We start from the raw sequence: 25112 nt of genomic DNA, 5'->3' as shown, positions 1-25112 counted from the left end.
TGGTTACCACCCAGCGTAGTAAATAGTTTCCTGGTGTACAAAAAACCATTTGGCTTGTCACTCAGTGTAGAGTCACTGAGTGACAAGCCAAATGGTTTCCTGTACACCAGGAAACCATTTACTACGCTGAGTGGTAATTATAGTAATAATAATAATAATAATAATAATAATAACAACAATAATAATAATCTTAAATGTCAGGACCATCTTGCCTAGCTCCGGGCTCCTCTACGCTGTTCATGGGGCAACATAAGTTTTGGATGAAGGGTGGATGTATGGATAACGATGATGATAATGATGATAATAATAATAATAATAATAATAATAATAATAATAATAATAATAATGACAACAATAATAATAATAATAATAATAATAATAATAATAATAACAAAAATAATAATAATAATAACAATAATAATAATAATAATAATAATAATAATAATAATACAGTAATAATAATCTATCTATTCATTGCCAGACGCCTTAATCCCCTAAGGGGTGGCCACAAACAAATCGCCTCCATGTCACCCTGCCATTTCACTGCCCTGCTCCCAGCTCACACCCACTTCTCTCATATAGTTCTCCACTCCATCCCTCCATCTCATCCTTGGCCTCCCCCTTCCTCTCCCCCCTCCACCTCACTGACATACACTCTCCTTATCAGTCTCTCACTCTCCATCCTCTCCACATGGCCAAACCTCCTCAGTGTGTTTCTTCTAATGCTTTCTATCGTTAGTGTAATAATAACACTAGTGTAATACTAATGATAACCACAATCTATCTATCCATAGCCAGACACCATAATCCTATAAATTGTGGAATTTTGACTCCAAGTTAGTTATTTTATGGGAAGGGGCACTAACCTCCATCAACCAACTTGCTGACATGTAGGGAATGGTTTAGTGGGTAATTATTGCGCTCCAATCGGACTGAGCCGGTGAAGGTTTATATCCAAGGAATGGTTGGGGTTGATTGCTCATGTAATGCCACTCAGGGATGAGTGAGGCTCGTCACTCTCATCTTAAATGTCGGGACCAACTGCCTAGCTCCGGGCTCCTAGCTCTTCATGGGGCAATGTAGGATTGGATAATGGATGGATGGATGGTAGGTGGGGGCACTCACCATCCACTCGCTCGACATAGTGCTGCTCTTGGGTGTCTGCCCTTTCCTCTCCTCCATCCTTCTTTCCGTCCATCCTCTTCTGTCTTTCTTTCCTTCATTCTTTTCTCATCCTTCTGCCTACGGGCAACTTTACACTCCCTCTTCTGTCTTTCTTTCCTTCATTCCTTCCTCTTCGTTCTGCCTGTGGGTGACTCTACACTGAGTGACAAGCAAATGGTTTCCTGTACACCAGGAAACCATTTACTATGCTGGGTGGTAACCATATAACCAAATTTTGGCGCCTGGTGGTTTAGTGGGTAATTACAGCGCTCCAATGGGATTGAGCCGGTGAAGGTTTATATCCAAGGGATGGTTGGGGTTTATTGCTCACATAATACCACTCAGGGATGAGTGAGGCTGGTCACTCTCATCTTAAATGTCAGGACCAACTTGTCTAGCCCCAGGCTCCTACACTCCTCACGGGGCAACGTAGGATTGGATGATGGATGGATGGATAATGATAATAATAATAATAATAATAATAATAATAATAATGATAATAATCTATCTATCTATCTATTGCCAGACGTCTTAATCCTGTAAGGGATGACCACAAACAAATTGCCTCCATGTCGATCCGTCCCCCGCCATTTCAATGCCCTGCTCCCAGCTCACACCCCCCTCTCTCATATACCTCTCCACTCCATCCTTCCATCTCATCATATGCCTCCCCCTCCCTCTCCCCCCCTCCACCTCAATCATATACACTCATCCTCATCAGTCTCTCACTCTCCATCCTCTCCACATGGCCTAACCACCTCAAATGTACTTCTCCTAATGCTTCCTATCACATCCACATCCACACCACAATGCTCCTTCACTTCCTCATTTGTCAGTCTGTCTCTCCATATGACTCCACATGCTCCTCTCAAATAACTAATTTCCACTGTTCTCACACTTGACTTCTGTCCCTCCACCAAAGTCCATGCTTTACTTCCATAGGTTAGAGTTGGTATCACATGCACTCTATGTAATTTGAACGGATAGATGAACTCTCCCCATAATCAATAAGCACAGCAAAAAAAATCAATATGGGGGAAAATTCCAGAAACTGGCCCCCAGAACGTGGACAGCTAGGTGCCAACATTCAAAAGTTCCGTGTGGTGAAATACCAGTACGTCAATACAGCTGCCAAACATGGTTGCTGCAAATGCATACTCTGCATCCTCTTCCCTCTCCCTCTCTGTTTCAGCTACCTGATATTAACCCTTTGTCCATTCATGTGAATATACTGAGTAAGCCACATCATGCATTACCCTGACAGTGCTAATTGATGGGCAATGGCTCTAGCCTGTTCTACACTTGCTAAGAGTGGAGGTGCAAACAGGTCTCAGCGGGTTCCCATGTTGGCAGGATGAAAAAATAAGATACTAAGAAAGCTCAGTGCCAAAGAGGGGGAGGTGGTGGCTCAATTGGTAGAGAGGTGACCTGCAGACCTACTGGACCCTGGTTCAAACTCTTGCTGGGGTAGGGAACAAATGAAGGATTTGAATTTCATAAAATCAGACTTTAGTGATCTACCAGAAAACCTGCCGACATGTTGTAAAAATACCCCAGTTAATACCAGTACACCAGTCCTGTATGAGACAGCCCTAGCATGTATTCAATATGAACGGTGAGTGTTGTTGCCAAAGTGGTGACCCGCAGAGGTGTATGATATGTAGAAGGACTACTGGGCCTTGGGATCAGGCTGTGAAGCCTATGAAAAAAAAAAAAAAAAAGACATTGCTAAGAAGTATGGCATTAATGAGGCCACAGTTCACACCATGAATATGAACAGAGACAAAATCAAATGAGCTGTGAAACTAGCAGGTTGGGAGGAAGAAAGTGGGGAGGTGCCTCTGAGGGTTTTGAGGCCTACTCTCAGCCCTTGAGGGGGTTACAGGCACTGCTCATTTCCCCTCATCTAGTCCCTCAGCCTTGGATAGCCCCTTCCCCAGCACCCAAGCACCATTCTATCCCCTGTCACATTAAGTAATCACCACTTATATACCATTTTTTACACTCTAATTGATCCTTCTTTACAACCAGTGATGTTCCTTGAGGTTGTATGTTTGCTATAGTGAATGTTAGGTATGATTAGGTGGGGGTGGGGGGGCAATATTTTTCAAGAGGGCTAAAAGGGGGACTTTGGGAAAATTTGGGGGCTGCATCATACCAATTAGTAATATGACACTGGTTTCAATGGTACCATATGTGCAGTTGATATACAAGGTAAAATTCAGTGATACATTAGCCATGTAAGTGGAGAGGTTACTGTGGCTGTGAGTTGAATATGGTGTCTCCTGCTGTGAGATGTATTATTAAATGTGGTAAACTATGAATCAAAGAAGAGGGCATAAAAAAAAATAAAAAAATAAAAAAAAAAGTTAAATGAACATACCTCATACACATATATAGCAAGAGTGGCAGCATAGGCAAGGCGGCGAGTGTGAGCAGTGCAGATATCCTGGTGCCATGGTTGTGCCCCTGCAGCCAGCAATGCCAGCTGCTGCAACATCCCTCCTCTAAAAAAAATATCAGGTACAGTAATAGGAAAAATCTCTTTTTGCTTTGTACTATGCACAGAACTAACTGGTATTTGGAAAAAATTACTACTTTACAGCCAAGAGTACATGAACATAGTACAACAGAGCTGAAGCATGGTTTAATTTTATTCTCTCAGTATGATCACAAGGTAACAAGGAAATTTACAAAGAAAGAAAGAAAGAAACATACAAAGGAACTACAATTACAAAGCCAGCTGACCTTACAGGTGAGACTGAAGTGTGTACAGAATGCCTCAGTCCTCCACCCACCAGACATTGGCTGCTGGCACTACCCACATAGTTGGCATTGCTTTGAACATTCCAGGCACAACTGTTGTCACTGAAATTACATGAAATAATATAGTACCAATGACAATGCTTTAAATAGCTTCATGCTATTATAATGTGATGCAAACAGTTTGCAAATGTGCTTGAAAAACAAAGGATAGACATTTGAATGAGTTGCAGTTTATGAAAAGAAATTTGATCAATGCTCAAAAAAAAATCAACAAAAACATTACTGGTAAATATCGTATGACTTCTGCAATAATGTTCTGTGCTTTACACTGGTCCCTCGAGTAACACGTAATTCTTTAGCATGGAAATGAGTAGTGTGGCCAGAAAAACTGTGGACTCTCTCAAGAATGATATGGTCAATCCAGGGATAATGCTGAGACCTGCTAAGTCACACTCGGCTTGAGGCAAGTTGGGTGTAGTCAAGTGTTTTGTGTGTGTGTGTGTGTGTGTGTGTGTGTGTGTGTGTGTGTGTGTGTGTGTGTGTGTGTGTGTGTGTGTGTGTGTGTGTGTGTGTGTGTGTGTGTTGTCAAAGAGTTTAGGGTACTTTATTGTAAAACATGCCTGTTAAGGGGGAAAAAAAAGATGCCTATGGCTGACTGGACAGAATGTATTAAGCCTTTATAATGATTTTCCAATATTTAAATAGCAAAATTTCTGGAAGTGAACAAATGTGTCAGTATGAATGAACCACCAATATGAATTACCTCTGCTAATCGAGGGCACCCTGTAAAATAATGTAATCTGAAGTGTTTCAGGAATCTCAGTGTTTCAATAATACTGAGAGCCCAGACATGCTCTAATAAGGACTTCTAGCTTTATCCACTAAACCACATGCATATTACGCATCATACACAATTTGTCCAAAAATAATTATCATGGTTACAAATAATAAGAGATTCTGATTCCCCCAGGGAGATGACCTTACATGTTCCTAACAACAGCTGCTTTACTGGCAGCAACTAATCAAGATGCCCTGAACCAACCCCTGGCTTACCATTATACATTTCTGCAACCTTCCTACTGTTTCTTTAATTTTTCTATCACTGAAACACTGCCTCTCCTTTTTTAAGTACTACATTCTCTTTATTTCCACAGATTTAACTGTTTGAGGTAACTGAGGGCAACCCTCTTTCTGTTTCCTTCTGCTTTCTCTATACTTGATTTCTAGTCAGGGGAAGCTGCTCTGTATTTGTGCATTGTTATTACTGTACTGTTATTGCTGCTGTTCAGTCCAAGCTAATCTGGACAGGCCACATCAACTGGTTGCTCCCAGAGATCTTTTGCTACGGTTACACTGAAAGATTATCTGTGCCGTAACACTGTGTTGTGGTGTGGGGGCTGCAATGCTGTGCGGGCACAGTAGACTGCTCGTGAGGTGCATTTAGTTTGGCAGTAAAGTAGGATAGTGTGATGGCCATATCGCAGTCTGGCTAGGTGTACTTGTGTCTCTTGGTAGCAAGGTTTCTGAGCAGTGGATTCTGGTGGTATTTCCTGATGGATGCTGCTTGGCTGAAGTCTGGGATGGCTGTGGTGTGTGTGGTATTTGTAAAATAGTGTTGGATGGATGGGGAGGGATGTTACTAAAGCACTCTGTGCAGTGTTAACTGCTTTTTTTTTTTCTTTGTGGTTGGAGGTAATGCAATATCGATTTTAAAAATTATGATGAATCTTGAGCTATTGCAATAAATTATGTGCCTCTTGTATACACAGGCTTCTTGACTACAAGTATTTTTTTGTTTCTTGATGTAGGTGACCAATATTTGTGGTCTTCATGTATCTTATCATTTTATTCTTAAGGTTTTGTTATTAATTTTTAAAGCTTCTTTGAGTTTGTGACTGTTAACTCATGAACTGTGACATACAGTATCACTCCAAAGGACAAAGCTCTGACTGCAACGTACCTCAGTGTTGACCAATTAAAATTAAATGTCCCATGTGTTTTGATCTCTGATTATATAAAGCATATTTTAATTCACTTTTCTTAAAAAACAGTTAACTTCAGGAAAGTACTGTGGCAAAACTATGGCACATGATAATACACACACACACACACACACACACACACACACACACACACACACACACACACACACACACAGTGATACCTTGGATTTTGTGCACAACTGGTATCAAACGTGGCACATAACAATGGAATTGTGTGCTAATGAAAGCACAAAACCTATGGGATTTATCCTAATTGGGAGAGCTGGAGTTCCTGTTTCACTAGCCATCAGAATATCCTGACCATCCCCCTTGCTGACCTTTTTCAGCGTGATACTGACATGGAGAATAGGGCAGCATACTCTTCCAAACACTTTTCTCTATCTCATGCACTTTACATACCACACAATGTACCCCACTATGTCGAAGGGGTTGACACCAACAAGAGTATGCCTAGTTGCAGACCCAAAGGGAGGTGCGGAGCGGTCTTCGCCATCACAGTTTTGGGGGGACCAAAATGGGATGTGACTCGGATCTTTGCCAGAGCATACAGGGCATTGCAGTTCCCAGGCTGCCATTTCTGCCCAACAGAAAGGACCCCAAACCTGGGAGTAGCACCCCATGAGGATGTCCTATCAATGGGTGTATAATGGCAAAGTAGTTATGATGCCAAGGTGTGCCTGGAAGGTGTCCCTGCAGCTGTCCTGGCAGGGTGCCCCAAGGTCACTGCCACAGCCACTGGCCATGGCTGGTGGGCTATGAGTCCCACATCCCATGCCTGGACTTGTGACTGTGCGGATGGGAGGAGCCTGTGGTCTGTTTCCTCCTTTATTTTACCCTAATATGATAAAAATGAGAGATAGAAGTAGCAGTCCTGTTAAAAAATAAAATCACTCAAAATGTTCAGAGTGGCATCGTGAAATGTGAGTGGTGTGAAGGGTAGAGCAGGGGAAGCAGTGGAGACGATGAGTAGGAGGCAGGTGGATGTCAGATGCGTACAGGAAGTCAGGTATTGGGGAGAATCCGCTAGAATGACTGCTGGGAGGGACCGTGGGTATAAGTTATTTTGGCAGGGAAGGGTAGATGGATACAGTGGTGTGGGTGTGCTGGTTGAGGAGAAATGGGTGAAATGTGTCAGGAATGTAATGAGAATGAATGAGTGGGTTATAGCAGTGGAAACTGTTTGGTAAACTCATTATTTCAGTTATATCAGTGCAAAATTCACGGGCTGGCTTGGATGATGAGATTGTTGTTTTGGGAGGGAACTTAAATGGTCATATGGGTGAAGAGGCTCAAGGATATGAAAGGATACATGGGGATACACATATGGTACAAGGAATGTGGAATGGGAAAGGATAGGCTTCTTGAATTCGGGAGGGCAATGAATATGAGTGTGTGCAACACATGCATTAAGAAAAGAGAGAGTAGGTTGATTACATATGAGTCTGGGGGACACACTAGCCAGACTGATTATTTTCCTGGTCAGGAGGGCTGACAGGAGGTGATGAGGGATGTTAAAGTTACAGGGCACAAAGAGTATGTGCAGCAACACAAGTTACTGATTTGTGATATGGTGCTTAAGGAGTGGGTGGTATAGAAGAAGACTTCCGCACCAAGGAGGAAAATATGAAAGTTCAAAAATTAAGCAGTATGTGATGCCTTCTACAGCAAGATGAGTAGAGCTGTGGCTGAATAGGGAGCTGCTGACAAAAGCGTTAATGAACAGTACAAAGCTCTCACAAACAATCTCCTGAAAGATACTGATTCAGTGAAAGGGGCCCTCCAAGACATAAGGTAACATGGTGGTGGGATGAGGGTTTAGAAGCTGCAGTCATGGAGAAGAGACTTTTCCAGGAATAAGGAAGGGGTGGTAATGGCAAGGAACACTTGGCTGCTGAGTGTAGGACTAGAAAGGAGATATACAGGGCTAAATCTGAGTCTCAGAAACTTTTACTGGATAACCTAAATAACAGTGAAAGGAAGAACATGGTATAGAAGGTGACAATTCGGATGAGGAGGGAAGACTGGGATATCATGGGTGAGCAGTATGTGTGAAGAATGATGAAGGAAAGGTAGTGGTGGACAGCAAAGATATTAAATATGCCTGAAGAGCATTGTAACCAGTTGCTATATGAGGAGTTTGACTGGAACAGGGAAGGTCTGGAGTCAGCAGAACCAGTGTTTGGCCCTTGGCATTTAATTGATGCTGCTAATGTGAGCAGGACAATAGGCAGAATGCAGATAGAGAAGGTGGTGGGTGTGTTTGGGTTGACTGCTGAAATGCTGAGGGCCTCAGGAGATACAGTGGGCTAGCACAGTACGCATGTGGATGGGGGGTCCACAACCTCATGTACTGCGAATACATAACCTTATGGGAAAAATAACATATGGGTGGGACCCCCTCAAACCTTGATATTTTTTTAACCTTAGAGACATAACAAAGGGAAAAATTTAAAGACATACTACAGATATAGCTAAAATAAAAAAAATATGGTCAATCACTTAAAAAACACTTGACGACAGGCCTGATGGACTTAAATACCATAGGTTCCAAGGCACGGCAACACACTTAGAGTGTCCCAGTCATACCAGCCGCTGCACCACCCACAGCACCAACACTTTCCTCCTCATAACTAGACTCCTCTTGAGCACCTGCTCCATGAGCTTCTAACTCAGTCACTTCAGCCAAAAACCCCTCAAAGTTCAATACTGACACAACTGACATTGCATCCTCTTCTTTCTTGACAGGAACTGGATCAGACGATATAGCTGGTTCCTCACTTTCATTTTCTTGAGGTTGCCGTGTGTAACTTGTTATGAGCGTCTGGTTCCTCCTGTTAATTTCTTGCCTGTGCCTGTCTGTGCAGAAGTGGAAGACTTTGTCGATACTAATGAGAACCTCCTCCATTCCTTCAGTTCTTCTTTGAGCTTATCCACTGCCGCAAGGATCTTGCTTATCCTTGACACAGACAGTTCTATGCTGCCCTCCATCACACTATGCTCCTCTACTTGACTCTGCCTGGTCTCGGGCTTAGCGTTAGCCTCGTCTACCCAATGCAACACTTCCTGGTGAGGCTGTTTCTCGGTAGCAGTGTGTGCCTCTCGTGTCTGCCAACGTTACGTCCACGAAACCTGTTACAGCTTGTGTCGCTGTCAGTGTGGCTGCCTCATCCTCCACCAGTGGTTGAGTGGCTGTCCCGTGGTTAGTGTATAAGTGAGGCACGAGTAGATGCCACGCATGGTTCACTGACGTCACGATGGGCATGTCGTGTTGGGGGGGAGTGATCACGAAGTCTGTAAAAATAGCGGTTTTGGGCCACTCTTTGCCTTTGCCTTGCATATTGTAGGCTAAACTTGCACCTTCAAAGTTTTATGGTTATGATTTTGGTCACTCATGTGCTATGCGATTCGTGCACTGTGATCATGTGTACTGTGCAAGCCCACTATATAGGAGTGTGTTTAGCTACTGGCTTGATAAATACGATTATAAATGAATGTGTTGTCACAGATGACTGGCTGAAGGGTGTGACTATAAATGTGCACAAAGGGAAGGGTGATGTCCTGGAAAGAGGAAATTATAAAGGCATAAATTTTTTCGATCAGACAATAAAGGAAATTGAAAAAGTTGTAGAAGCTATGATTAGGGAAAAAGTGAGTACTGATGAGATGCAGTTTGGGTTTATGCCAGGCAAAGAGACCACTGGTGCCATATTCAACGTCCAACAGCTTCAGGAAAAACATATAGGAAAGAAAAGGGAGCTGAACTTTGTGTTTGTTGATACAGAAAAGGACATTGATAGAGAGTCCCTTGGGAGGTGGTAAGTAGGCAGTGAGAAAGCTTGGGATGATGAGTGGCTTGTTAGAGTGGTCACAGCTATATATGTGAGTGCTTGCACCCAAAAATGAGTGAATGGAGGTTTGTGTTATGAGTTTTCCGTGAATATTGGCATGCATCAGGGGTCAGTCTTGACTCTTGAGCTCCTTATTGTAGTAGTAGTAGTAGTTGTTCCCTAGGCAGTCCGGCCGAATAGCCCCGAGTCCCTTAGGAAGGCCATGGCCAAGACCGAGCTTTCCCACAGAGCTCTCAAAGAGTGTATGTTGTGTTGTTGGCGTAGGTGATTGTGTGCAATGCAGTCCTCCATAATGTGCTTAATAGTATGGGGTGCTGTGTTGCATCCTGGACAGGCATCAGCGACGGAGTCATCCAGCCTCTTCTGGTAGCTTAAGAGGGCTGGATGGTGCTCACATCTCAGCCTGGCCAGGTGGACCCTGTCCTCACGAGGAAGATAGGATTCAGAAGGGTGGATGTCAGGAGGCCGTGCATGCAGCTGTGTGTTGTCTTTAAGTGACTGAATGGAGCGGCGAGTGATCTGAGTGTGGATATGCTTCTGGAAGCTGGTCTGAGGTGGGCGAGGGGGGAGAGATGACAGTATTTGTGTATGGTATTGTGTGCTGGGTGTTGTTTTGATGTTCCTTGGCGTGGGTGGATGTGCTGCCATGTACTGTAGTGGATGTTGTAGGTTTGTGGAGGCTGCAGCAAGAAACTGGGTGCCTCTCATGTCTAGGTGATCCTTGACTTTGAGAACTTTGGTTTCTTGATGTACGGGGTCTGTGGGTGTGGTAGCTGTGCAGCCTGTGATTATTTTTAGGGCCTAGTTCTGTATGGTCTGTAGAGTGTTGTAGTATGTTTTGGTGAGGTTAGAAGCCCAGGCAGGGCATGCATAATTCATCACTGAATGTATGTATAGTTTGTATACTGTGGTGGTGGTTTCTTTGTTGTGTCCAAATGTTGTATGGGGAAGTGACCTCAAGGCATGGAGTCTTGGTGTTATTTTATTTTTAATGTTTGTGACGTGTTGTTTAAATGACACTGATGTATTGTATGTTACACCAAGGATTCTGTGTGTGTGTGTGTGTGTGTGTGTGTGTGTGTGTGTGTGTGTGTGTGTGTGTGTGTGTGTGTGTGTGTGTGTGTGTGTGTGTGTGTGTGTGTGTGTGTGTGTGTGTGTGTGTGTGTGTGTGTGTGGTAGGGGAGTGTTGTTTATGGTGAGGTGTGGGATGTGACTGTGTTCTGCTATCCAGTTTGTGAGAAGAGTCACTGTAGATTTGGCTGGGGCTATTTTGAGCCTGTTTGTGGTGAACCATTCGTGTAGTGTGTTGAGGTAAGGTTGAATGATGTGTGAAGCTGTGTTTGCATTTTGGTACGTACATGTAAGTGTTATATAATCTGCATAGGAAGCTATGTGTATCTGTGGTGTGTGGGGTGTGGGTACATCGTGCATGTATAGGTTAAAGAGTGTAGGAGACAAAACAGATCCTTGGGGGACGCCATTTGTGAAGTTTCTGATGTTAGAAGACTGACCGGCAAATGTTATGCATCTGCCTGCTAGGTAGTTTGCCAGCCATCTTTTTGTGTTATTGTGCATGTTTGTGTTGAGTATTTTGTTTGTGAGGTTGTGGTACGGGGATGGCATCAAAAGCTTTGTTAATGTCTAGTGTGATTAGGATTGTTCTGTGTGGTGGCCTAGCTGAATTCATGCCATCAAAAACTCTCTGTGTAAGGTCTGTAAGAAGGGTGTTTGTGGAGTGTAGCGGCCTAAAGCCATGCTGTGATTGGGCTAGGGGAATGTGAGGTGTGACTAGTTGTAGTATCAGTCATTCAGTGACTTTAGAGGGGGTGCAGAGGAGTGTGATGGGGCGATGTCAGGAGGGTAACTTGGGGTCTTTGTTGGGTTTAGGGATAGTGATGATACTGCCATGCTTCCAGATGTTGGGTATTATGTTGTGTGAGTAGCTATAGTTTGATATGTTGGTGAGTGCTTGTAGGCCTTGTGGTCCTAGGTGTTTAAGGTGAATGTTGCTTATGTTGTCTGGTCCACAGGCAGATGAGTGCTTGAGGCTGTTAATGATGTGCTTCGTCTGGTTGTAAGTGAAAGGTGCGTAGTCTGGGTCTGTGGGGAACTGTCTCTTACATCGGATGAAGCGTCGGTTTTCGGGATGGGGGTTTAGATGGCTGACTTGTGAAAAGTGATTGATGAGAGTGTTTGCTTGTTGTTTGTTTGAGGGTATGGTGTCTGTTGTTGTGATGGCAGCGTGTGATTGTGTGGTGTTGCTGTTGGAAAGTGTGATGCTGTTTAGTGTTTTGTAGAGTTTGCTGATGTTTGTTTTGTGGTCAAGTGTTTAAAGGTAATTTTTCCAGTTTAGTGTTTGCTGTTCTGATATTTTATTGTTTATTTGAGTGTTGAGTTCTTGTATTTGTTGTACGGTGTCTTGTGTATGGGGTGTTGGGGAGTGTCGCAGTGTGTCCCGTTGTCTGATGAGGCCTTGAATTTCTGGTGTGAAGTTGGGGTTGTGTCTCTTTCTGTTGCCTCTAGGGATGTGTCTTTTGTCTGCGTTTTGTATAATTGTATTGAAAGTGTGCACAGCGGTGTTGATGTTTGATGGGTGTAATGTTTAGTGTTTCAAGATGTTGTTCTGTTTCACTTACAAAGGCCTCCCAGTTGGCTCTCTTATAATTAGTGTGTGTGTGTTTGTGGCCAGCTGGGGTGATTCTGGTTTTGGTAGTGATGATGATTGGGAGGTTATCAGAACCTAGGGTTTTGACCACTCTCCATGATGTAGTGGGGGCGAGGTTTGGGGAGCAGAAGGTGATATCTGGAGATGATGGGAGGAAGAGGGCTTGGTGTGGGATATGGGTATGTTGGTCTAGACTGTTTAGTATGAAAAGGTGATCTGTCTGGGATTGTAGTACCAGCCCTCTGTCTGTGTCAGGGTTGTTGACATGCCAGGCCGACGACTTGGCATTGAAATCACCACCCAGGATGATGTTGGGTATGTTAGTGATGTGGTGTATCTGTGGAGAGTAATTGTGTGGTACTGTGGGGGATGAATGGGGGGGAATGTATGTGTTAGCGATTGTTATGTGTGATTTGTTGCCTATGCGTATTTTAAATGATTGTATTTCTGTTGTGGTGTCACATGCGGGGAGAAGTGACTTTGTGTGTGCACTGGTATCTGCAAAGTTGATGGATTTGTGTACCAGGGTGATGAGTCCACCGCCACCGCCGTCGGCCCGGTCTTGTCGAATGGTGGTGAAGTTATGAAATGTCGGTGTTTTCTGTGATCTGTGTAGTTTCATTTCTTGTAAGATGGCAATGTGTGTGTTCTGTTGTTTGATGAATTGTGTGAGATCATGTTTTTTGGTGTTTATGCCATCTATGTTTAACTGAAGGATGTTTATGTTGTGTGTGCAATGTGTGTTGGCTGCTGCAGCACGGGGGGGAGGTGATGTGGGTGGAGGGGAAGGGGTAGGAGGAGGTTGTGATGGAGGTAAGGGTTGAGGTGGATTAGAATAGGTTGGAATGGGAGGAGTTGGGGGACTGGATGGTGTGGGAAGGATCGGTGGGTTTGGCTGTGGAGGTGTGAAGGAAGTAGGAGTAGGATTGGAAGGGGGGTTGATGGGTGGGGGGAAGGAGCATAAGGAGCAGGTCCAGGTGTTTGTGTAATGTTTTCTGGATGCAAGTGTTGTGCAGGTGTAATGGGTCCAGTTCTTGCAGGAATTGCACTGAACTGAACCCTTTGTCTGTCGGCTCGACGTGATAGGTTTTGAGCATGTTGGACATATGTATTTGTTGGTGGGTCCTGGATTGCTCTCAATGTCCCCGGCTAGAAGAAGTCGTCGAGAAATGACAGCCGGGGAGTCATTTCTCGGTGTAGAAAAAACGGTGTTGTTGTGTGTGTTGTGTTGGGAGATGTGGTACTTGCACGGGCAACCAAAGCCACTCCCAGGTACTCGAGTCCCGTGAGGGGCCGGGGGGGTCTGCGGTGGTTTGGCCTCCATGCTGTTCTCTTCTCTTCGACAGCCTCTGGGGGGTAGACCCACGACGAAGATGCCACCGCTCCAGGTCTGCCCCTTATTGTTTGTCATGGTGCTTGAAACTCTCTCATGTGACTTCAGAAATGGACTCCCATGGGAGATGTATGCTGATTACTTGGTGTTGATTGCAAAAAATTGAAAGGGAGGTGGAGGAGAGATAATGGAGAGATGGAATGGGGGCATGAGGGTTTGAAAGTAAATGTGGATAAAACAAAAGTGATGATATCTAGGGCTGGTGGTTGTACTGTCAAAGCAGATGGAGTATGATCATGTGCAGTTTGCCACAAGGTGTGGGAAGCAACACCATCTTTGAAATGTTTATGGTAAGTTGGTGCATAAGAGATGTAGTACTATTAGATATAGAATATGAAATAATGTTGATTTCATGTGTGGAGTGTGTCCGGAAGAGCATGTAGAGACCGTCAGATGTGAACAGAGTGATCTTGCTGGAGAGTTTCTTGAGTGTGTGGGGGAGTTCTCTTATTTAAGGGATATGCTATGTGCTGGTGAGGCTGGAGTTAAGTCTGGCTAAGGTAAGGAATGGTTAGAAAAGTTAAAGGAACTGCCATCTCTCCTAACTCTGAGAGAACTCTCCATCTGTGCTAAGGGTTCTTTGTATGCAGCATGTGTTAGGAGTGTAATGCTGTATGGTAGTGAGACCTGGGCAGTACGTAAAAGATTAGGATATTCCTTGGCTCAGACAAAATGACAATGATTAGATGGATGTGTAGCGCTTCCTTGAATGCGAGGCTTGGGGGGGGCTAGCTTTGTGACTGTAGAGTTAAGTGGAAGGATGGAACTGGAATGTATTGGTCTTGTGATGAGGAGGGGTCGATTGAGATGGTTTGGGCATTATGAAAGGGTGAAGGATGCCAAATGGGTACAGAATGTGAGCAGTGTGAATGTCGGGGGAAGGGTTGCAGAAGGCAGACCAAAAATGACCTGAGATGAAGTCATAGAGTGTGACCTCAGCAATATGGAGCTGAATAGCGAGGGTCCCAGAGATCAAACAGGAAATTGTCAATCTTAGCTAGTATTACTCCCAGACTTTCATGATTTAAATGTAATCAACCTACTCTCTCTTTTCCAAAAATAGCTATGTGTTGCACACAATTATTTTCACTCTCAAAATTAGAGTATCCCTAAATTCAAGTATCAATCTATCTATCTATACAAAATAAACTCTCAATTATTCGGCATACAGAGGCTAAGGGGGAGGCAAAAGGTGATGTACTGATGGACTGTGATGCAGCACCCTCCAAGCCCACCCAAAGGGGTCTAACCCCCGGTAAAACCCTATACCGGTACTGCATAGCTGTTCAGGTATAGAGAAACACCCATAAACACTGTAATAAGCATGATACAATGTCACTGTGCTGTACAGAGTTGTGCCAGAGTATATACCCATGGGGAAAAAGGGGGTTGGTGTCTGACCACCTCCAGTTTATACCTATTACATTATGTAAAGCAATTTCAAACAGGAATATTGTATAGTTACATCTAAAACACACATACAGTAAGCCCTCCATGCTTACCTGGTATGTGCTCATACAAAAAACAGTTTCAGTAGTTGCTTATTAAACTTGGGGTACCATGCACACCGCTCCTGAGTATGTAGCAATATGTCTTTCTACTATAAAACCTCGCACTGCCAGAACATGACATAATCCATCTCTCTTCTCTCTCTCTCAGTATTATTTTCCCAGTATTCCTCTTCCTCTTTTCTCATTTCCTCTTTTTTTTCTTTCCTCCTCCTGTTCCTTCTCTCTTTCTCACACACTCATTTTCAGGTCACATCCAAAGGTTATGAAAGAAAGCAATAGAAGAATAAAATAAAATAAAATAAAGGGGGAAGTAAAGCAAGCTACATCCCCCACCCTATCCCATCATTTATCAGATGAAGTTTACATAACCCCATCATGAAAATCTGACCCTTGTGAGCCTGATGGAAGAATGATGGTTGTAACAAATAACAATCATCATTAAGAACTACACTTGCAACTGTAGGTATAAATAAAATTTCAGTACAGTACCTTGAACATATCCAGTTACGTAAAGTCTTAGACACAAACATGGAAGACAAAAAGAAGATATGGTTGATGACTTCCTTGCAGGCAGACAGTTTCAGGTACTTTACTAAAACCAAATGTTTCAGATTCAGATACTTTCCAGTGCCATACCACAAAGCCTCCTTTCACCCTAACTTTTTACTCATTTCTTCCACAATCTGCCAACCCCTCCTACTTCACTAACAGGGCTGTCCTATGCCAGCAACCTTGCAATAGCTTTACAGCATTCAAAACTTGACAAACAGAAGGCAACCCTAACAGTACTTACACTCACTAGAAAACTGATTAAAAAAAATTAAGTGACTGCTTCAACATAAAAAAAAAAAAAAAAAAGTATTAAAAAAAAAAATCACTCCTGACAGACATGAATCTCTGACAGATATTCTCTCTCTCTCTCTCTCATCCTATTCTTAGACCTTTATTATGTACTTATGTACAATACAAGCATATGACTGTCATTATTTAAACAAACTTTTGCTTCACCTATATTTTCTCTATACAGTCACCGTTCACATAATATGCAAATATTGTACCTGGAAGGTCCCGCTTTATGAAAATTCTGCGTTACAGGGCCATATGTTTACATGTTAATGCGTTTCATAGTACCCAAGCCAGCCCAAAGTTCACCCTTTAGGGCAATTTTCAGGGATTTTTCCCATGACATTTACCTACCTAATAATGACTTCATTACATACAAACACTGTAGGATTCTTCAACTTGAGTGGAAAAGGTTAGGGGCTTGCTGGGGGGAGATGGAGTGGGATTCCAAGGCAGGGGAGGACTCCTACTGGTCCCCAGCATGGTCTTCTTGCCGTACTGGTTCCATAGAGTCCTCATTTGAGGAAGAAGGTAAATCCTGTACATCCACAATCCTCTGTACTCTTTTCAATTCCTTTCTATTCTTAAACTTGCCAAATCAACCACTCAACACCTTAAATCTGCCTGGGGGTCAGGACAGCTCACAGCAGGCTGCAGCATACAGGTGGCAGGCTGTCCTCATGTTAATGGAATAGATTGGAACTCCTTCCCTTTTCTTTTGGTTCAAGTACAGGACCAGGAACCTCTCCATCATTACAAGTGCAGGGCCAGACACTCGAATCCTCTGGTCCATGGGAGATCCCCAATAGGCCTGCATGGTCTTTATAATGGTGTCCTTCTTCCCCAGGACTGTACAAATAGTTGACTCGTTGATCTGATACACCTTGGTGATGGCGCAATTACGTTCTCCTCTCTCCTTCCACTTGATGACATCAAGCTTCTGCTCCTGGGTCAGCCTCTTCTGACGTCTCGCCGGGTCACGGTGTGGCGGCATGTTTGGGCTGGGTCAGTGGGGGGGGGGGGGAACAAAAAAACAAACAGGGGGGGGGGGGACAAACATGACACACAGCATGTGTGCAGGTAAAGCACGGGGAAGGGGTTGGCTCAACTGGGGTAGGAATGCACAGTGGACTGTGACAACACCCCACACAGACACATGACAGCCATACGTCATAGGCTGATGCAGTCAATGCTATGACTATTGCTGTCCACGTTATGTCTATTCCCACAGTGTTATGACCCTATTTTTTCGCGTAATGACAGTTTAAACCATAATTTGTGGCCACTGGCTGCATAATCTCTATCGTCACAGTGTAGTACAGTTTTCAAAAAATGGGCAGCTTCCTCCACCTGTGTTATACCTATTATTTTTGCATTCTGACCATTTTTTTGGCCTCAAAATTTGCCTTCTGTGTTATGTGAGTTTCGCGTATTGTAATTGCACTTTGTGCGAGCGGTGACTGTACTATGGTAGTTTATTCTTACAGTTTCCGGTAGTTCATGCTGTAGATATGAACAGTCATTCATGAATAAACCTGCTTTAGGATATGAAAGTTATATTTCTTTTGCTGGTCACATTAGGGTATCCACTAATCAATCATAAGGGACACCTTCATGGAGGTGAAGTTGTAAACTGAACATAAAAGAGGAGGGTAGAAGAAAAAGAAGTGAGGAAAAGAGAGAAGGAATAAAAAAGACTGAGGTAGATGACAGCATAAGAGAAGAGGAAATTAACAGAGCAGTGACAAGAAGAGGGGAAAGAGATGTATCTACAGTATAGCATATACAGTAACTAAATGACTAGATGCAGCTGTAGGCATCCATATTATGAGAGCTGTCAGAATGCAGAAACATTGATAACTGACAAAATCAAGAGGAAAGACATTTCATTAGACCTCTTGGGAGGGGTTTTTCCAACGTCAGGCCTAAGCACTATATCTTAAATCTCCAGTTCATATCATATCTTCATAAAGGCTCTGACACGCTTGCATGCATCAGCTCTGGTCACCTAATGGCAGCCCTCCAAACTATTCAATCTCTGGCAGCCTCCCTAGTCAGTCCCTCATCCTTGAGGTCACACTCTATGACGTCCCACGTCTTTTTTGGTCTGCCTCTCACAACCATACTCCCACATTCACACTTCTCACTTTCCGCACCCAACTGTCATCCTCCATCCTCTCATAACACTAAAGCCATCTCAATCCATTTACAAAGTCTAATATCTCCACCTCTCAACTCAGTACAGTCATCTCCATAAATCAAGATCTATCTACAATCAGTGAATGGGGACAAAACAACCTTGTCTCTTTTAATGCTAGTAAAACTAAATATACACAGTTTACTAATAGATAGATATTGCCAGATTCGTACATTACCTTCAGTGCTACTAATATTCCCATCTCCAAAAGTACTGAAATTCTTGCGTCTCACTTAACAGTGCCCTCAGCTGGACGTCTCATGTCAGATCACTTGCTAAAACCGCCTCAAAGAAACTTGGATTATTGTACAGAGCTCCATAACTTCTTCGCCGATGAGCAGTTAGCTATAATTTATAAGAGTCATGTGCGCTCTCAGCTTGAATATTGCTCACCCTTATGGAATGGTTGTGGAGAGGTTGCATTAAGACAACTAGACAAAATTCAGAACAAAGCTGTTAGAATCATTAACAACCCTGCCATTACATATAAACTACCTCCCCTGCAAGTAAGAAGGAATGTTGCCTCCCTTGCATTATTTTACAGATATTTTTTTGGCAAATGCTCAGACGAAGTTGCATCCATGGTGCCACCTCTCCATGCCTTACCTCGTGCTACATGGGCATCTGGTAGCGCTCATGACTGGAATGTCACTCAGTCATATTGCAGAACTTCTGCCTATCAGAATTCTTTCATTTCCCGAACTGCATCTCTCTGGAACACGCTTCCCTAGAGTTGTTTCCCTCCAAATTTCAACCCACAGCTGTTCAAGTCTAGCTGTTATAGATATTTTATGAACAGAGGACACCAGTAATCTGGTGTATGGATTATTTTTTTTTTTTTTCACTCATTTGTTTTTCCTTCCTCCGTTCTGTTATTTATAAAAAAAAAAAAAAAAATCTACCCCTCCTCACCACAACATGAATACACTCCAGTCTCATCCTTCCTCTCAACTCTTCAATCACAAACCTAGCTCCCCCAGGTCTCGTATTCAAGGATGCACTACACATCCATCTAGTCATTGTCATTTCTGTATCTTTGAGCCTACGAATATCCTCTTCCTTTACTGCCCAAGTCTCATTACCCTGCAGCATTACACTCCTGAATACATACCATATACAACGATCCCTTAGCACGATGAAGGAGCCCTCTGCTTGTCAGGAAAGGCAACAACTCCCTCCAGTTCTCCCAGCCACTCTTTACCCTGGCCACAGAACTAGTTCCAGCCCCAGCTCCAGCACATAACATGTCCCATAAATAACAAAACTCTTCCACACAAACTCAAGAGACTCACCACCAAGATCAATCCATTCATGCCTGAAAATCTCTCTATATCCTCTCCCCGACACACTGAACACACGAAATCAGCATTATCTCGCAGTCCACCCCTAATATCATTATATCTCTTGAGCATTCATTTGTCACACAAGATGGAGTTATTTCCCACACCCTTGTGGTAAACTGCACATGGCCACACTCCATCTGCTTTGACAGTACCACCACCAGCCCTAGATATCATCACTTTTGTTTTATCCGCATTTATTCTCAAATCCTCATGCCCCATTCCATCTCTTCATTTCTTAAATCTTTCCTCCGCCTCTCTTTCATTCCTTGCAATCAACACCAAGACATCAGCATATTTCTGAAGTCATTTGAGAGAACTTCAAACACTATGACAAACAATAAGGGGCTCAAGACTGACCCCTGATACACACCAACATTCAATGAAAACTCATCACTCTAATCTCCCATCACTCTCACCTGGGCACGAGCACCCACATACACAGTCATACCTGTTAAATGTTCTGACCAGTCACTCTTCAATCCTAAGCTTTCTCATTACCTACTTCACCACCTCCCTAGGGACTCTGGTAAGTACGGCTCCAGTAACTGCAAAAATACCTGTGGCTGTTGTCAGAGTGGCTTCAAACCCTAACTCTGATGCCTCCTATTAGCACAGGCAGACAGGAGAAAAGGACAAAAAGCAAACAAACAAACAAACAAAATTAATAAAACTTGGTGAGAGGCTTGTGTTGGCAAAAGCACTGTGCAAGGTAGAAAGGTATGCACAAGTGAGGGCAAACCAGAGTACCTGTATAGGTCTAGCATGAAGAAACAATATCATACTGCACTTAATACCAGCTTTCATTACCTATCTAAACTGTGTCCTGAGGGCCTTCCAGGCTGTTTAAGTTTTCAGTTATAAAACAACATCATTGCCATTTTTTTTTTTTTTTTTTTTATTACATGGACCTTCTTTGGAGGTACCCTGTGGAAGAGGCTTTCAACCACCTTAAAACATGACCCAGGCAATTTAAATGTTGACAGCAGAATCTTCCCAGACTCAGACAGATGAGGAAAGGGTGCACTGCTTCTTGCCTCCAACTACCTGTATTTTTGCTGCACTTTATTCTGGATACTGACAGACAATTTTACTGTGCTCAAGAGAAGCCTTGGGCACTCAAATGTTCATAATTTTTATGACCTACCTCGACAAAGCAGCCTTACACAGTACAGTACTATATTTCCTTTTCTCCATGAGTTACACTGCTTACATCTCTTTTAGCATTATATTTCCATGTTTCTTAACTTGCCAGAAATGTTAGTACTGTAAATTTCTGACACCCTTGCCTAAATGCAGATTACATGTCTTAACACCAATGCAGTTATCACTGAAATGCCATGCCATGTTTCCCCTTGATGGCTGCTATTTATGCCTTATTATTATAACCTCCTACTCTGCCACTCTGAGTTTTGCCTTGTTAAAATTAGGGGGCCAAAAGTGTAAATCAATGTAGTCCAAAGGAAAACAGCCAGCTAGGTTTTCATATTTTGGTTGTACATTACCTCTGCCCAACACAGTACTTGATTACATTTTCCTTTAATCACTATAATTATTGCCTACCCGAAGTATGGCAAGGCAATATAATTTTAGTCAGTGTGTGTGTGTGTGTGTGTGTGTGTGTGTGTGTGTGTGTGTGTGTGTGTGTGTGTGTGTGTGTGTGTGTGTGTGTGTTCCCAAAATATCTTGAAAAGTTACAGATGAATTTTCACGAAACCATCAGTAAATAGTAACTATGTGGATGCGCAGAAGCCAATTATTTTTGTGTGAGGATTTGATAAAAGATGATTGGATGTTGGCCACCATAAATTTTTCAATATGGTTAGCTTTTTGCAAAACACGGTGGCTGAATTCTGTGGTTTTGCAAATTTTCTTCAAATTTGTTTGTAGGTAACTTGTACTTTATTCAACAACATATTTTGGCTGTTGATTAGCATTCGGCCCCCAAATGCTTTTATTTCATTATACAGGTTATTATATGTATGCATATCTATATATCTACTGTATATATATACTGTATCTATATCTATATCTATCTATCTATATATACAGTATATATATATATATATATATATATATATACCTGTATATATATTGCAAGATGCCTTAATCCCGTAAGGGGTGGCCACAAACAAATCGTCTCCATGTCGCCCTGTCCCCTGTCATCTCACTGCCCTACTCCCAGCTCACATCCCCCTCTCTCATATATATACGTATATACAGGTATATTATGGTTTATTTAACGATGCAGTGGGTTACGTAAAAACCCATCGTTAGGCGAGGTATCGCATCACGGGTAGATTTATCAAGTAAAGTAACAGGGATGCGATTCATAGCCTTGGGTTTTCCCCTTAACCAAATCCTAAACCCACCCAAATTAGTCCAAAAACAAGTTTCTAGCTAACTTAAACCCCCAAATAACTTTAAAACAAGCTAAACTAAGCCTAAAAGCAGTTTATAACTCACCTAAACCCAAAAATAAAATTTAAAAATCGTCAAATATAAGTCTGGAAAAAATCAAACTTAGTAAACTGTACCCCAAAATGACAATGTTCACCTCACCTATGACTAAAACACATTAATCTAAGTCTAAAGACAGTCTATAAATCAACCTAAACATAAAATTTAAGTATAAAATATCATCAAAATCGTTAAAAAAAAAATAAAAACCCATCGTTAAACCTGGGTAGGCCATTGTTAGGTGGGGTATGGTGGTATTTCTACCCCCATCTCTCTACCAGGGTATCGCATCTAGGGGTATCATATTTCGGGGTAGACCTGTACAGTATATATATATATATATATACAGTAAAAGCTCAATTAACCAGAATGCATGGGGATTCTTCCATTCCAGATATGGAATTTTCTGGATAATCGAATGTTACTCTTAGAAATTTTCTGGGAGGTCAAACAAATGAAATAGTACCAAATTTGGGACTTTATTTCATAAAGTACATTAGTCAGTATTAGATACAGTACAGGTACACTCACGCTCACTAATATCTGATCAGGGGTGCCCCCTTCCTACCTTAGAATACCTAGGGAAGAGGGGAAGGGGGGACGAAACGAGCTCCACCCGCCACTACCCCAGCTCCCAACCATCCCCCATACCCCTACCCAACCCCCTACCCCACCCATCATTCTTAACCAGAAGTTACATCTCCAGCTGATTTCGTGCTTAACATTCATGGTCCCATTACTAATACAAACAAAGAGCATTGGCATATGTTAAAAGAATATAACTATCAACGTGTTGCAGCAAGAAATTAATGCATTATGAAGTTAACAGTAAAACAAAAACGTTAACAATGGCCACCTCAGGCCTCCTGTGTTGGGTGCACTGCTTTGCAAACACACACACACACACACACACACACACACACACACACACACACACACACACACACACTGAAAAACACAGACATAAACACACCCAAACACACAGGCACAGACACAGACGCATGCGACAACCAACGCATTAGGCCTGGGATAGCCATTGTTAAGGTTTTTTATTTATTGTCAACGTTATAATGCATTAATTTCTTGCTGCAGCATGTTCATAGTCATATTATATACTTTTTACATATCCTAGTGTTTTATAATTGTGTATTAGTAACGTGACTATGAATGTTAAGTATGAGGTTAGCTTGAAATGTAACTCCCAGTTAAGAATGGTGAGTGGGGGGCTGGGAGGGGTAGGGGTATGGGAGAGAGTTGGGAGCTGGGGTAGAGGTGGGTGGAGCTCATTTCGTCCCCCCTTCCCATCTTCCCTGGGTATATGGGTGTACGAAAGAGGCACCTCTGAGCAGAAATTAGTGATCGTGAGTGTGCACTACAATACACACAAAAAGACAGCAAGAGAAAATGTATAGGACTGAACACAAACCAGCAAACATTCCCAAAAATTATTTAAAGACAAATTTAGCATATGTTACGGGCCAAAATAATTGTGAAAACTTAGCTGCATACACTACTTTATCCTGTACTGTACAGAACTAATCAAGATTTTATTGGGGGACGACCGGTATCTGGAATATTTTCGACCCCATATATACCGGATCGAATTTGCGTTCCGGTTATATGGATGTGCCGATGCAACGGATGCCAGTTAATCGAGCTTTTACTGTATATATATAAAACAGAAGCATGTGTGAAGAAACCCCTGAGAAAAGAGTGAAAAAACGGAGACTCTTGCTGGCACCACGGCTTAAGACATGGAAATCTGGCACAAGGCACTCTTTTCAAAGAGCAGATATGCAACTGACAAGTTTGAAGGATGAGCATCAAAGCTCAGGATTCTTGATAAGAAGTAATGCAAGTATTCCTCAGCTCTCCAAGTCTGATGATATCTCCAATCATCACTTCTAATGCTTGTGTAACACTGCAAATAGCTCCAAGCCACTTCCCAAGATGTCTCCAAAAGTACAGACTATACTGTAAGTGAAAAGCATGTTGTTCTTACATATGGTTTCAAAAGGAAAAACTTACAGAATCACTGAAAAAGAGCAAAATTTATACATAATTAAATACAAGCACATCAAACTTTGGGTAGAAAAGTGACAATACAAGTAAAGATGTCCAAGTCTCTGGACCTATTTGGCATCTAGATCATCAGAGACCTACTGTACTTAACAAGTTTATCATTAAGCTTGTACTTTTTACATTACTTTTATAGGAATGAGATAAAGGTCTGATTTGCATGGCCATACTAATTACCATACAGCTTCCAACATACTAGACCCATACCACCATCACTTACAGAGCATGGGTAGCTGGGAGAGTGGCCAACTCGAGACTTGGTGTAGCAAAACCTTCACTCTGCAAACTGACTTCTCGACTGAGGTGAAGGCAGCCTGAGCATTCTGAATCAGTGGTGGACCAGGAACTCTCACTCAACAGTACATCCTCCACTTGCTCCACGTAGGTGTGAATCCCATCATATGACTTCTTTTTCCAACGAGACATATCGGTATTTCACAGCTGGCTGTGTCTCTCAGGAAGTCTACTTTCAGTTTGCCTCTTTATAACTGCACAGAGTTTCCCTCTTATTGTAATGTTTCATTCCAGAGGGATAAATCCATTGCATTCCTCACAGAACAACAAAAGCAATACCGGTACCGATTTTAGCAAGTATTATTCAACACTACCTAGTACAGGTAAGAGAAAATATCTACTGGTTATTCAGAAATATACATAAAAAAGTATTACTCTAAAACACTACTAATAAATTGTCTTACATGTTTATAGTGCATATACACTACACTAAAGTACAACAGATGAATTATGCTGATAGGCATGTAAGAATTAATTGAAATAAAATTTCCTGCCTGATTAAGATAACTACCAGTAGGCCTACGTGTCTACACTACATCTGCCTTGGAC

At 42.5% G+C, this 25112-nt stretch overlaps 1 protein-coding gene across 1 annotated transcript in view; it reads right to left on the bottom strand.

Moving 5' to 3' along the window:
- LOC145413442 (WD repeat-containing protein 17-like) overlaps nucleotides 1-24695 on the bottom strand; it is a 163212-nt gene extending 138517 nt beyond the window's left edge. Inside the window, exons 1-3 of the mRNA XM_080283132.1 lie at nucleotides 24490-24695; nucleotides 3913-4032; nucleotides 3548-3671 (exon numbers count right to left, since the gene is read on the bottom strand). Coding sequence (XP_080139258.1) covers nucleotides 3548-3671; nucleotides 3913-4032; nucleotides 24490-24695 — 450 coding nt within the window. The remainder of the gene's footprint in view (nucleotides 1-3547; nucleotides 3672-3912; nucleotides 4033-24489) is intronic.
- Between the last annotated feature and the right edge of the window lie 417 nt (nucleotides 24696-25112).

This window comes from Coenobita brevimanus, chromosome 96, assembly GCF_032717465.1.
Source record: "Coenobita brevimanus isolate Jiangsu-jjx chromosome 96, ASM3271746v2, whole genome shotgun sequence".
Lineage (NCBI taxonomy): Eukaryota > Metazoa > Arthropoda > Malacostraca > Decapoda > Coenobitidae > Coenobita > Coenobita brevimanus.
Note: the sequence above shows the minus strand (reverse complement) of the source record. Positions and strands in the feature narration are given on the sequence as shown.